This window comes from Podospora pseudoanserina, chromosome 2, assembly GCF_035222485.1.
Source record: "Podospora pseudoanserina strain CBS 124.78 chromosome 2, whole genome shotgun sequence".
Classification (NCBI taxonomy): Eukaryota; Fungi; Ascomycota; class Sordariomycetes; order Sordariales; family Podosporaceae; genus Podospora; species Podospora pseudoanserina.
In genome coordinates, this window is record NC_085921.1 from 2212577 (window position 1) to 2226877 (window position 14301).

Here is a 14301-nt window from a genome sequence, read left to right on the forward strand (position 1 = left end):
GTGGAAAAGAGCAAAGCGACAGGGGAGGGGGATGGATCTGACGCCAGCAATTGGCCGCCTGGCAGTTGAATGGACGAACACCCCAGCCGGCGGTGGGGCCAGTGTCAGCCCTTCTATCATTCCGGCTGTTTTGTGACGGTTATTGTTTTCGTCTGGCTTGATCGGGATGCCTCGAGGGTGTGTTTGTTGACGATTCGGAAGACATTGAGTTCACTTTGTCCCTATTTGCTGCAAAGCGACCAGTTTCCCAACGCACTGCAGGCAGCAAAAGTCAAAACATTGAAGCTCTCCAGCCCCATTTTCTGGGGAGCAGGGATGCTAGCAAACGCCAAATGCTGCATCCCTGCAAAGTCAAGCACAACAACCCCACCCAAAAAATCAGGCTTGGCAAGAAAATACACATCGATAAGGAATTTCCGCCCGCCGATAAACACCAAACACCATCATCACCAAACCCTCAGACCTCAACCTTTGCTGCGCCATTCTGCTCGATACGCTGCAAAGTTCGGTCTGTTTACAACAAACTCCACAATGGCCAAACCAACAATTTCCAAGGGCAAAAAAGGTGATTCTCCACCCATCCCAACAGCAGTCGCAGAATGTACTAACCCCCCCCCCCTCCAGGCCCATCAAAACACTCCCGCGCCTCCCGCCGCGAAGAGCCCATAGACATCAACACGGACAAATCCCTCAAATCCGCCCTCCCACCCCCCATCTCCACCGACCACCACCGCCCCGCCGTCCTCGCCGCCCAGCTCGCCTCCTCCGTCTCCAAACCCACCCGCAAAACCGGCCGCAAAGCCCAGCTTAGCTCCAAAGCCCGGAAGCGCCAGGAAAGAAGCATGGATATGGCCGAGGCCGTCATGGAGCGCACCATCACCAAGATCGAAAAGAGCAAGGGCCACGCCAAGGTGATCAACACGAGGAGGAAACCATGGGAAGAAATCAACAACGACGTCTTTGGCGAGGGCGAAAAGGCGAAGAAGCTGACCAAGAAGCAGCTGGAGAAGCAGAGGGAGGATGAGATTGTGAGGAAATTCTTTGACGAGGGGGCGGCAGAGAAGGATGAGGATGGGAATGTGGAGATGGAGGGTGCGGCGAGTGAGGGTGAGGGTGAGGGTGAGGGGGTGCCAACGCCGGTGCAGGTTATGGAGGAGGTGGAGGAGGTTTTGTAGGGTCGGAAAAAGCAAAAGGAACGGATTGGGATGGTGAGGCGTTACGGACATTACATCAATCATTTGTGGATCTTCGGGCTTCTAAAATCTCTGGGATGTGGAAGAAAAGGAGTGTGTTTTAAAAGGGCATGGTCGAGGCTAACAGGTTATAAACGAGAGTATATATGAGGGCCTCAAGTTGTATGAACTCGAAAAGCCAGCAGGACAAACCGGTCGTTGACATAGTTTTGATACCCAAAAAGATGAGATGTTTTCTTCGACGTCAGATATGCATTGCACTATCTTGAATGAAAATTCTCCTTCCTGCTCTTGTATTTGAGATCTCTCTTACACCATTCAATACTTTTTATTAAGATTTTCTCCCCTTCTTTTGACCTTTTCCATCGCAATCACGCTCCTCATATACCCACCTTCCACCCTCCACTATCAATTAAGCCGCGGGTTTAGCTCAGTTGGGAGAGCGTCAGACTGAAGTCCACTTCAACTCAAATCCAAATATCCACCACCAGGATAATCTGAAGGTCGTGTGTTCGATCCACACAAACCGCACTTACAAAAAACCACTTTTTTCTTCTCTTTAAACTTTATCATTCTTTTGATTCCACGCAACACCCTCCCATCCCTCCTCCTCCTCCTCCTCCTACACTATCATGACCCTTCCTGTTGTCCCGGCCTATCAATCAACAAGCGACCTTTTCACACACATCACCAACCAATCACCACCCACCCCCAAAAAATTCCCCTATGACGCCACAGCTTACAAGACCAACACCCTTTCCAATCAGCCGCACAGTGTCTTGTCAAAGCCCCCTCCCCCTTTCACCTTTTCTTGTCAGTTTTTTTTTTTTTTTCAAAAAAAAAAAAAGAATCTTAAATTTTCCACATCTCACATGTCTGTCCCAGAAGAACAAAATTCCTTCTTCAATTATTCTACTTTGCTCAACTACCACACACACCCAAGTAGCAGCTTCTCATATAACCCAACCAACCCCAATCACGCCCCCATGGATCAACCCCCCCCCCCTGATCGGCAACACCATATGACGTATTAATCCCGACGAACAAGGGGCCAGGCAGGCAACGTACGACACAACGAACGAACGGATTATTCAACACTCCCAAAAAATATCATTTTCCTTCCATAACCACCATGATCCAGCCCAAAAGTAACGTCAAACTCCAACGACCCCAGCAAAAACATATAAAACTTCCGGTATGAACATATGCTTTCTTTCTCTTTCCTCCTCCGTATTATTAGACTTTGTGGCTCGCTAGAGTGTTCCTCAGTACCCCCTTATTGTTTTTTTTTTTTGGAAATCTTGTGTCGGGTTCTTTCTCAACTCTTGGAAGAGACGATGCTTCTGCTCATCGGAAGCAGTACCCGACCTCTGGGCCACCAAGGTTTGTGTATGGACGACACATCAACCAGTCAACAACAAACGCCCAGCTTCAGGGGTCGATGATTGTCATCTTGTCCATACCCTCGTGGACACCAGCATCCTTCTTCTTTCAAAAACAATATTTCGCTTCCTTCAACTCAACCACTCCTTCACCCCTCTCATCACGCCCCAAAACCCTCCCCCCCATCCTCCACCCCAGGACTAAACATCGAGTCCGGCATATGATCATAATTGAACCCCGTCGGCGACTCCCTCTTAAGCAATCCCCCACCATTCAAATGAACATGGCCCGCACCGGTCGCCGGGTCATCCAAATACGAAACCGGAAACGCAGTATCGGTCGGGGACGCATACAGAGCAGCCGAACCTGGGAAAGGAGTGTAAGTCTCAAACTAGGCCGGCAACAAGAACCCACCTCCCCCGTCGCCGCAGCAACCACCACCCGTCGGCGTGGCCGCTGCCCAAAACAGAGACTCACCAGGAGGATAAGCAATGCTCCCCTGCCGGTCACTCCCCGACGTGCTCCCCGGCCCTCCCGTCAATCCCTCAAACCCCGTCATCCCCGCCTGGAGTTGGTACTGACTCGAAGCGATGCTCGGATTCCTGCTCCGTGGTGATGCCGGTGTCAGAACCGGAGGTTGGCTCACCCCTGTTGTTGGCTGTCCGAAGGTGAACCCGGCTCCGAATAACTCGTTGCTGGTCTGCACATACCTCCGCGCCTCGTTGTTCAGCCACCGGTCAATGTTCGGATCGTTGCATTTGGAGTGTGTCAGCAAGTGATGCTTTAGCTGGCCGACCTCGTGTACCAAGCCATTGAATTCCATCTGGAGGGCCGCATGCTGGGTTTCAAGCCCAACCTTGGCCTCTTCGAGTTCCGAGACAAAGACCTTTTTCTTTTCTCGGCACTTGCTAGCCGCGATGCGGTTCCGTTCGAGAAACTTGTTGCGTTTGTGTTCATCTTGCTCCATATTGGCCTCCTTCTTATTTTTTCGAGTCTTTCGCTTCTTATTTGGTGCATGACTTTGAAGGGCGTCTTCTGGGAGGGTGATGTCGGTGGAAGTGCTCCCCGACTTGGAGGCTCGGTTCGACTGCGATTTGCTGGATGAGCTTCGTTGGGTGGATGGGCGGGACATCTCCATGGAGAGAATCTGCATATCGGCTTTGATGTCTTCGCCGTCGGGGTCTGGATGGTAGAGACCTGGGTCGACGAAAAGTTTTTGACCAGCGTTGGGATCCATGGTGGTGCCGACTGGCCAGTCGAATGATGGACCGCCCAAGTCGATATCTGGATGGGGGTCATCTTGGGATGGAGAGGGCCCGAAGCCTAGCTTGTCGTCGTATGATGCAAAGTTGAGCTCCATGGGTTGCTCACCGACATTGTGGTCTGGTGTTTGATAGGCAGGCCTCTCTTCTAACTCGTCCAGGCATTGATCAAAGTAGTGGGTGGGCTCATCCATCTCGCTGCTGTGATGGTCTGCTGGATTCACCCACTATGCAATGGACTGCCAGCTACAACCAAGTGGTTGTTAATGAAATACCAAGTGGTCGTTAACGAAATACCAAGTGGTCGTTAACGAAATACCAAGTGGTTGTTAATGAAAATAAGGTGAACTCGATCTCTGCAGCAGAGTTCGGGTTTGATTTTTGAAGTCCTCAAACAAAACAAGGTTGATAAAGCTCGACAGGGCTTCTTGCTCTGGAAGGAAGACTGGAGCCGGTGCGGAGATAACCTCCGGCTAGCCTATCTTCGTTGGGCAGGCACCAGGTACGGGTTGTGCTGGCCGCAGTTAAACGCTTCTATATGGAAGTAAAGCTTCAGTCTCTATGTTGGCCGGGGGAGCTAAAGGATGAAGGCAGGAGCGAAGCATCGAAATTTGAAAAACTGGCCGTCAGACATACTGTGATCCTAAGTTGGTGGTTTGTGGGGTGGGCTGTGTGTGGTGTGGCTTCTCGAAAAACGGTCTCTTCGGTTCACGGCTCGCTACGGGAATGTTGTGTGACCGCGTTTGGTCTGTCTCTCACCCTCGCCCCGAAGTAGGCGCATTCCTTTGTTGCGTTTTGCGGGAACTTGAATTGGTAAGTGGGAAGAAGCAAAGGAGTCTGTCTGTCTGTTACTGTCAGGCAATCGCTATAAGCCGATGGATGGGATAGCGGGGTATAGGGTTGTGGTTGTGGTCGTGGTCAAGGAATCCTGATTCTGAGCGGGCATAGATCCGACAGCTGCGGGGAAACCCCAAGCAGCCCTAATGGAGAGAGGCCAGAACAAAGACAGGTCTCGAAGCCGAGCTACCAGCTGCATGTCCGATGAGCTTGCTGAGCTTCATGCAGCTTCGTCCCCGTCCAGCCGCTGAGCTGCACCAGCCGTGCCTGGGGCCGGACGGGGTTATGCTAGCAGGGCGGAACGGGGAGGCGAAAGACCCAAGGAGCTGCAGCAGAGGCGGAAGTCGCCTGTTTGGTGCCTTGATCAAATGTCAGGTGGTCCGGGTGGCATCAACCCCAACCGTCCTGGGCCGAGCTCGATCTTGTCCATGGGACAAGATCCGCCATTGTGCCCCAGCAGACAGACTGATGGCTTCCAGGTTGCGCGGGGCGGGGAGGGTGCTTGGGGCTACATGGTGTGTGTGTGCTGTGCTTCGACGGGAGCGGAGAAGTAGGTCTGCGCTCTACCTACCTAGTCTGTCGTGTAACACGGCCTGCGTATCGAGGTGAGGGTGGAGAGGAAGTTGCGGCCTTTGGTGGTTCTGGAATATATGCCCCGCAGCATGAGAATGGGATTTGTTGAAATGCCATACCAGACCCAATAATCAAAAGTATTTATTCATCTGAGAGTCTTTTTCTTATCTTCATTGAAGACCATTGCTGAAAAGTTATTCAATTGATCAGCAAAATGGGCGCACTGGGGAACACACCGCTGTCCTTGATACAATCAAATTCAAGGCCCATCAAATTCATGAAGATATTTTCGTTCAAGGTTGGTTTTTTGCTCGACTCGGAGATAGCATTCCTGCTTTCCAGGTTGGTCGGCAGCAGGGCCCACTTGGCACCGGAACCAGCCCGCTGGCTGACAGGGGTCGGCTTGCTGCCAGTGCCAGACATTAGAGCTTCACTGGGCTCACCTTAGCTTAGACCTTCCCGAACACCTTCCTGATCAACACCGACAGATACAAGTACGTGAAAACAGGACAAAGGGCCATGTACCGGGGAGAATTACCCTATCGACCTAGCTCGGCAGCCATCATGCAGATGCTCCGCGCGCTTTCTTGCTTAGGATGCGACTATCATACGACTCAGTTGAGCGCGGTGCTCGATGCTCTGCATAGAAGACAGGATATGTGGATTATGAAACTCCCACGCTGAAACCTGCTCGAGAGAGTACGTCTTTTGATCTGCCAACCCGATAATCAACTCTCTCAACAAGCTTCACGATGTTTCAGGGTCATTAGCTATCCTTGAAGGCCCTCCATCCCCAAATCCCCGTCTGACAAACCAAGCGATCTCCCAAGGAAGTGGAAGACGGACGCCACCTCCGCATTTTCCAGTTCCACTAACAAGGAGCCCTGGTTCTGGAGAAGGATGTATAGCTTCCTAGATATGGATTTTGATTTGAAAGATCCATTGTGGCGGCCAAGTAAGGAAATTTTACACATGATCTTGTAGAAAAGAACAGCAGCATCAAGATCTCTCCTGGGGACAATGCTGTCTACGTCCACCTACCAGGTGAGGTTGAAACAGGATGCTGTGCCAAGAAAGTCAAGACGGTCCCACAAGACGCCATTCACACTTTGGGCTAGCGCTCCACTGCCTGCCTGCCTGCCTGCAAGCACGGGCCAAACTCTATTTGGTCGCCGCTCATAGGTAGGCGTGCCAGGCACCACCTCGCCAGCCTCAGACATCTACTTCAGGGACCGATCAAAACATCCGCCAAATTTTCTGCAGGTACTTACTTTCAAGAAGAGTGGAAAGAAACGACCACCGACATACCACGAAACACAGTCAAAAATCTTCATAACAGCGGATAATAAAAACACACGCCATGGAGACCTCAACACCAAGAGTTACCTGTGCCTACCTCAACTCATACGTCGGCAGGAATGTTATGGTCGTGGGCAAAGTCGCCCAAATCCGCGGTGAAGACGCCATCATCGACGCCGACGGCAACATCTCTTGCAAGCTGAATCGCGTAAGCTTCTCCCCCTCATCCATCTTGTCTCTCCTTCAAGCTTCCCCACACAACCAATCCAACCTAATCGACCACAACATGCACAAGATCGGATCAGAACACATAACCACACAGACATATCACCTCTGCAGCTCCCCGCATTATCCACAACCACACGCAGACAAACAACAAGCTTTCCGAGCAAGCAAGGCTAACATGTTGTTACCCTCTGTAGGATGCCCACCTGGTCCCGGGCAACGGTGTCCAAGTCATTGGCAAAGTAAACCCAGACCTGTCAGTCAAAGTCCTCAGCTCCCTTGACCTGGGCACGGGCGTTGGTGAGTGTTTTTTGCTTGCATGTCCTCCTCCTTGCCACAGATAACACTGACAGGTTTGGTTTTCAACAACAGACTACAACCTTGCCAACACAGTGGTGGAGATAACACATCAGCACAAGAACTTGTTTACCAACGAGTAGACGTCATACGGAACTTAATAGAGCATATACCTAGTTTTTTTATTTTTCCTTTTCTAGCAACTCGAGATCGGAGATCCTTTCATGGAAGCATGACTCGACTTTTTTTTTGTCTGTGGCTCATAGATAATGGCAAATAGAGCTATTGGCTTGCTGATAAATCTATACATTCTCTCAAACTGTTGGGAACACACAGACGTTGGATACGAGGCCTCATCCCATCTCAGTCTCTTTCTCGCCTCCACACTGACCATCTGCTCTGCCCTTGAGGTTCTTCTTGTCGTCCCTCGCCGCACCCCCTTTCCCCTCACCTCTTGTCGCCCTGACCCTGTTTTTCTGCCCAAGCTCCCTGCTGCTGGTGCTCCCCTCGCCGATTCTACCCGCGGAAACCTGTGGTCTAGCCCCTCAGCGAAAGGATCCGACGATGGCATGTGATGGGGTTAGGAGAACCTACATTGATTGATCAGCGAGTGCGAGGCCTGAAAGCGGTTATTTCGCTGCCTACTGAATAGGTGAGTCGCCTTTGTATTCACAGTACGTATAGACATGGCTTTTTTCAAGCTTACGGGTCCATACACACAACGGCAATATGTTTATAATGTAACTCATAAAATGTGCCCCTTCTTCCCGGCCTATATCATGAATGACAGGACAAGATATGGCTTTCGTGAATAAAGTGTCGTGGTCTTTGACTGTTGTACAACAGCCCGGGATTCTCACAACATCACCAGTTACGGAAAAACCGCTTCATACCCGTCCGTTACTCTGGTCAGAGAGACCTTTGAAGGATCTTAAACCGGAACCCTCCCCCCCACACACATACCAAAATCCGGAGAGCACATTTCGTGAATCTCTTACCCTCATCGCACAAGGACCACTATTACAGCCAAGAAATCTTCATGTCATCTCAGTCAAACGGGCTTGTCCAGCTCTTACACTCAAGGATACCTGGGAATGCGCGATTATTAGTTCATTTCAAAAGACAGATATACCCACTGTCACTCGGAGTCCGTCCTACGATCACCAGGAGAGCCAGACTGGGGGAGTACAGTAATGAGGATCTCCTCCTCTGAGAACAGTGCCAACACATCTAGTGACAGTGAGTGGTTTAAGATTCATAAAGACACTTGGCAAAACAAAATTCATCGTTAATGAGATGTAAACAAGCGACAGCCGCAATATGCAGACCCCCCTCCCGTCCCCCTCCCTCCCGCCTTCACACACAACACGAACACACAGACAACCCCCCCCCCTCATACACTCAATATCAATACTCTTTGCTTTGACATTTGACTAACACTAAAGCTAAAGTAACTCACACCTCCCCATCGCTGCAAAAACTCCCTCCCCTTTCCCTCCCCAAATCATAGTGATGTAATGCCATCACAATTCCCCAAAAAACGCGCTCAGTCCCTTCTTCCAACCCAGAACCAGATCTCCTGTTCCCCTTTTCCAGAACACCCCCACCCAATCCATCCATCCAGGCTATGCGGTTCAAAAAGAAAAAAAAGAAAACCACTTGTTATTCCCCTATCCCTTTTCCAAAACCACCGAACCACTCCTATTCTTGCATCAACATATAAAAAACAAAAAGAATAAAAGCAAGACAGAAAGAAACCGAAAAAAACAACATTGTTGCTGATTTGTTGTTGTTGTAGTCGCATAAAAAATAAAAAGTCGAAACAAAAGTGGGTATCTACTCGACATCATCGAAAGTGGAATGTGTCGTTTTGTTGCGCATCAAGACGGCGCTCGTTGGCCGTGCCTGTGTTGCTTGTCGTAAAATCGGAAAAGTTATCGTGAGCGAAAAAATCGTATTCGACTGCAGGCGAATCAGGACAAGGTTGCTTGGTGGGAAGGCCATCTTCCTAATTAGTATCCCTTTCCAGCACCATGTTGTTCCGCCCATGTGTTCTCGTCCAGTGGCGCTCCGAATTCGACACCACCTTGACGTTTCCGCCTGGTAGAGGGCGGCGAGCTAGGCTGCATGGCCAACTCGGTACCGAGAAGATTGTCGAAATCGATTGCATTGGTGCTTTCGAGGAGTTGTTGGGCGAGTGCGGCCTCGTCCAGATCTTGAAGGCTCCCGAGATCAATCTCAGGCAGCCTATGGGAAGGTGATCCGGTGGTGAAGTTGTTGGCTTCGCTCAGGAGCTGGGCGAGGTTCGCGGTGAAGGGTGATTCGAAGTGCTGTGCATCATCGTCATGCACAAAATGTGCCTGGGTAGGGGCGTGTCGGGGACTTCGTCGTCTGCCGGAAGAGCTGGGGGGAGCCAGCAGGCCGTGGTTGGATCCCGATCGGGGAGTGGTGATCCTGCGGGCGGTCATGTAGACATCGATCGGCGATTTGACAATGCTTCGATGGGACCGCATCGACCTAGAGACACTCCTTGTTATGGGGCGATGACTGGGCGTCGGCCGGGTTGGTGTCCTGAACACACCGGCGGCAGTGGAACTGGGAGGTGGAGTGGATGGGCATCGGGGAGGTGTACCAAACAACTCTTGATCGAGCTGGTCGCCGCCGTTGGCTGGCGTACCAGTGCGCGCTGGAAGAGTGTTGTGGTTTTCTTTGCCCGATGTAGCGGACTTGGCCACCTGACCGTGAGTGACTGTTTGTGTGGCATTTGCCGAAAGCTCCCCAAGAACCCGGGGCATTGCATCCTTCCTAGGTGACGGGAAGAGCAGCCTTCTTGTGCTGCCGAGATCATCTTCAACTGCTATGGGGCTGTCCGCTGTTCCACTACCCCTCGAGTGAGTTGATCCCGGCAAGCGCTGTTTTGGGGAGCTCCGCAAGTTTAAAAGCTTGTCATCGGTCGTGATTGTGTTGTGGCTTTCTGGTAGCGTCCCGTTCTCAGGGATGCTCTCAGGAATGTTTTCTTCTGGTGACTCATGGTCCAATGGGCCAGCAGGGTCCGTCGTGAAGTAGGCTTCCGAGGTGGGATTCACCGGCCCATCGCTTTTGGCCCGTGACTTCTTCTTGCTCTTGCCTTCGCGCCTCTTACGGCTTTGGTTGAGGCGGGCGGCATCCTTCTCCCACCGGTCAGGCGGGCGGTGATTTCTGAACTTGGCAAGCCATATGCCACAAGCTAGCCACTAGGTTAGTTTGATTGCGAAAGGCTTAAAGTCGGCCGAGACAAAACTTACGATTGCACAAGAGGGTTTCAACCCACACCTTCTTGTCGTCCTTAGTACCAAGATTCTTCTTGACCAATCGATACGCCGCTGGCTGGCCCTCCGCATCCCGCTCGAGAATGTCAATCATGGTAACGAAACCTGGCTTATCCGAAAACTCATAGAACGGCGGGATTCCCTTGTGCTCTTGGATCCATATCTTACGCCAAGTAGGCGTCTCAATTGCGCCGCAGTTGTTACAGAATGGGGGGGATTCCCCTCTCATGATGGCAGACTCCAACCGCTCCTTGATAGTCTGTTTCTTGACCAGGTTCTTGCTGTAGCGAGGCGCGTCAAAATCACTCGGCGGGCACGGGGCCTCGGACATGAATGGCTGCGGCAAAGTCAAGATTGGCTCGTTCCCGACATCGCTGGCTGGGACGGTCGGGACTCCAGGGTCTTGCGAGGCTGGGCGCGAAGGCGGTCTAGATGTTGGCGGAAGAGGCTGCTGCTGGTGGAAGCAAGGTTCGACAACCTCGCGGCTCTCCATCACCGGCAGCGGCGCTGCAGGAACTGACACCTCTCGAGGCGACTGAGCAGGCTCAGAGGCCCTGGCGAAACCGTTTCCGACATGGTTGTTGTCCAAGTCCGCGGTGGGCCGCACGGAACCGTTCATGCTCCCAGGCGGCTGCTCGAAATGTGGAGGAAGAGCCGATTCCTGGCTCAGGCCATAATGTTGGGTTGTCGGTTGCGCCTGTGCTGGTTGTACCGGCGCCTCCTGCTCCGAAACCACCGGGTTCGGGGCAGTGTGCGATCTTTTCAGGGACCGGGCGTTTCGTTTCTTTGGCGCTGGCTGATCGGACGGGATGGAAGCTGTCGGCCGTTCCACGGCTTGATGGGAAGCAGGAGGTGGTGATGGCCGGTGTGTGGTAGGTGGGGGTGTTGGTCGGTTCAAGGTCTTAACACGCCCAGCGGGGTTGAAGAGGCTCTTGGTTGGGAGCAGTTCTGGCGGGCCAGGGTTCACTTCTTGGAATGTCACCTCCTGTTGCTGCGACGCAGTACGAACTCGACTATTCTTGCGGCTGTTGGGTTTGCTGGTCATGGGCACAGGTACGGGCTGGGCGATCTGCATCTGCGCAGGCATGGGTCCAGAAAGCTCCTGCATCCGTGGTGGGGGTAGGTCCGGCATCATATCATCCTCGTCGAAAAAGTCGTCAAGACCGCCGCTCATAAAGCCGGAGTCGACATTCCGCATGGGCATCGGAGGAAGAATCGGACTCGACGCTGGTGGACTAGACCGGAGGTAGGGGGTCGTGCGCGGGACTGGGGGTGAGGAGCCCAGGTCACCAACGCTGTCTTCGGGCGAATAACCTTGGTCTGGTGATTGACCAAATGATTCGACGGGTGAGCGGGCGTCCTGGCTCATCTCGTGCATGGGTAGTTGGGGCTGTCTATGTTGAAAGACGGGGATATTCTCCATTCCAACGGACTCGGACCGAGCCTTGTGGCCTACCATTCTTCTCCTTTGCTGCTGCTGCAAAAGAGCCCCATCAGGTACTGGTGTTGGCGCACGAGGGACATCTTGAAGATGGTTAGGCGTCGGGGCGTCGTTTCCTGAACCAATGGGTCTCATGGTGCGCAATGACCCTGAGGTACTGGCAGCTACTCTGAGTGAGTCTGGTGCAGAACCAAACGGCACAACGGCTGCATAGTCTGCCCGGATAACCTTTGCCCTTTTCTTCCGTGGGCCTTCATCACCGTCAGTGGCTTCCTCTGCCGCCGACGTGTTGCCCTCTGCAGCCGATTTGCGCGGACGGCCTCGTGGTCTGCCGGTTGGCGGTCGTTGCCTTCTACTTCTCGTTGAGGTTCGTGAGGACGGCCGGGAAGGACGCGCTTGTGGTTGCATCTCGACTACATTTTCTGTCGGCTGCGGTTGAGGTGCTGGTGAGGGAGCGCTATGGATCGGGGTGTGCGTCCTCGGGGGGTCAGGGACTGTGGCGACGCCAGGAAGGCCGTGGGACGCAGGCGGCGTCGGAGCCGCTGGCTGGGGCTCAGGCGGTGGTATACTCGATGGCCGATTCATATATGGAGGCGCACTATCACTTCTCATCTCCATCGGCCGAGGTTCATGCATCGGGTGGCTGAAGTGGTGATTATGCTGAGTGTGCTGATTGGGCTGACTGTGAGGGTTGTGTTGATTGTGGTGATAGCCGTGATTTTGGACCGGAGCAGGAGGAAGCGCTGGCGATGGTACCTGGGCCACATTCGAATTCTGACCAAACATTTGGCTGGACTGAACAAACGAGTTCCACTCCGAGTTGTCGTCGACGGGCATCTGAGAAGAGTTTGACAGGTTAAAGCCCTCCAGGGCTGAAAAATCTGGTCGTGGTGGCGCCTTTGCAACCATTGTCAACTTGAGTTTCACCTCGAGTGTTTCCCGGCTCCCGCTGCTGAGAAGGGCGAGCAGATTGCGGGTTACTCGCCCTGGGACCAATTGTTGTTGTGCCGCCTCGTTGTTCGGATCCAGCCCCCGTGATAGCATCCCTTGCCCTACCAGGGGCACATCGGGTTCTGAAAAGTCATATGCATACACACTGTAGTCGTTCTCTTCCTGGTTGACGATCTCAGGGCTGGACTGGGCGACAGCCTGAAGACATGTTCGGAGGTCCACCACGCCGATTGTGGTTCTTTCGTCGAGTGGAATTGTCTGGATGTGGAGCAGGTGAGGCCAACGAGCCAAGCAGTTGACCTGGCTATCTCGATCGAAGGTATACTGCACCTTCACTTCATGACATTAGATCTGTGTGGCTGGTCAGGGCATGGCAAACTCACATCCCATCGGCCTCGTCTGGACACCGAAATCTTCGACTCCGGCTGGCTGGGCAACCATGTGGTGCGAGGGCGCCTGCTGCTGCCACGAGTTTGTTGGAGTGGCCATGGTCACATATAGATCCCACGACACCGCGTCGCTCGCTCTGCAAGCAATTGGCGACAGGAATAGGTGCGGGCGCCGACTCGACGGTGGTCGGCTCGGGGTGTCGGGTGGTGGGAGGCGAGTTTGGGTGGAGAGACGGAGGAGAGGTTCGTTAATTGAGATCTCGAAGTAGGGTGGGCCGAATTTGAGAGGCTGGTTTCATTCTGCAGAGCGCGTCCCGGCGAGACGCACCCAGTCGCGTCGGTGGGTCCAACCGTCAACGACCCCTGCGCTCGAACCGTTTGTCTTGCAGCGAATGCCCCGCCAAACACCAGATAAGCTTCAGGAAGAGATGGAAACTGAGAGCACTTTACTGGGAGTGCGTGTTTGTATAGGAGTATAGCTGTCGTCGTGGGCTCGGTCAATCGCTAGTTGCTTTTTCCAAACGGCAGGGCAGTTATCAATGCTCTCGTTCACAACTCGAATAATTGTTGGCGTAGCGTGGCTGCATCCAAACATGGGGGGGCACAATGACGCGAAGTGGGCCTTTCCGTGCCTTGCCTTGCCTTGCCTTGCCTTGCGCTGCCTTCGAAGCCTCGGGCAGCGCGCGTTTGAGGTTTGAAAGGGAAGCACGGTCCAACCCCCATCTCCTGGGCAGGCAGAACAACCAGAATTGAATACAGGCCGTCTGCCGCACCCAAATCGATCGGACTTTAGCGCTCAACTCCGCGGTTCCAAAGGCTCCCAACCGGGCACCCGAAAAAGATGGAAAAACGATTAACTTTTAGCTGAGCTTTTGGCCTCGAGGGGATCCCGGCTGCCCTTTATACTCCCCGCAGCTCCTCCCCCGTCACCGCCCACCACCGCCGGCCACAAGGCAGCAGCCCCACCCCGATCGAACACGCCTCACACCTCACAACGCGAACTTGACGCCTGTTTAATTGATTTCTTATCGCTGATAACACAGACCATGCATCATGTCCCCATTCTCCCCTTTCATCGCCGCTCAATCGGGCAAAACAAAAACACAAAAGCTGTGGCAACCACAAAATTCCATCCCTGAACTG

The 14301-nt window shown here is 53.1% G+C and overlaps 4 protein-coding genes and 1 non-coding gene across 5 annotated transcripts; 3 read left to right on the forward strand and 2 right to left on the reverse strand.

Annotated features, from left to right (window-relative positions):
- Positions 1 to 26: 26 nt before the first annotated feature.
- QC764_205190 (uncharacterized protein) lies at positions 27 to 1437 on the forward strand. The gene is made up of 2 exons (XM_062944222.1): positions 27 to 565; positions 625 to 1437. Exons 1-2 carry the CDS (start codon positions 70 to 72, stop codon positions 1173 to 1175), a joined length of 1047 nt encoding a protein of 348 aa, XP_062803030.1. The 5' UTR covers positions 27 to 69; the 3' UTR covers positions 1176 to 1437.
- Positions 1438 to 1612: 175 nt separating this feature from the next.
- QC764_0036020 lies at positions 1613 to 1724 on the forward strand. The gene has a single exon. It is a non-coding gene; the product is annotated as a tRNA-Phe (tRNA).
- Positions 1725 to 2967: 1243 nt separating this feature from the next.
- QC764_205200 (uncharacterized protein) lies at positions 2968 to 4032 on the reverse strand (the record flags this gene model as incomplete). Its single annotated transcript, XM_062944223.1, has 1 exon — positions 2968 to 4032. One exon carries the CDS (start codon positions 4030 to 4032, stop codon positions 2968 to 2970), a length of 1065 nt encoding a protein of 354 aa, XP_062803031.1.
- A 1877-nt stretch (positions 4033 to 5909) lies between these two features.
- QC764_205210 (uncharacterized protein) lies at positions 5910 to 7506 on the forward strand. Its single transcript, XM_062944224.1, has 3 exons — positions 5910 to 6755; positions 6970 to 7072; positions 7145 to 7506. The coding sequence occupies exons 1-3, from the start codon at positions 6609 to 6611 to the stop codon at positions 7210 to 7212; spliced, it is 318 nt and encodes a 105-aa protein (XP_062803032.1). The 5' UTR covers positions 5910 to 6608; the 3' UTR covers positions 7213 to 7506.
- Positions 7507 to 8611: 1105 nt separating this feature from the next.
- QC764_205220 (uncharacterized protein) lies at positions 8612 to 14011 on the reverse strand. The gene is made up of 3 exons (XM_062944225.1): positions 13153 to 14011; positions 10354 to 13104; positions 8612 to 10295 (listed from the first exon to the last, which is right to left on the reverse strand). Exons 1-3 carry the CDS (start codon positions 13256 to 13258, stop codon positions 9082 to 9084), a joined length of 4071 nt encoding a protein of 1356 aa, XP_062803033.1. The 5' UTR covers positions 13259 to 14011; the 3' UTR covers positions 8612 to 9081.
- Between the last annotated feature and the right edge of the window lie 290 nt (positions 14012 to 14301).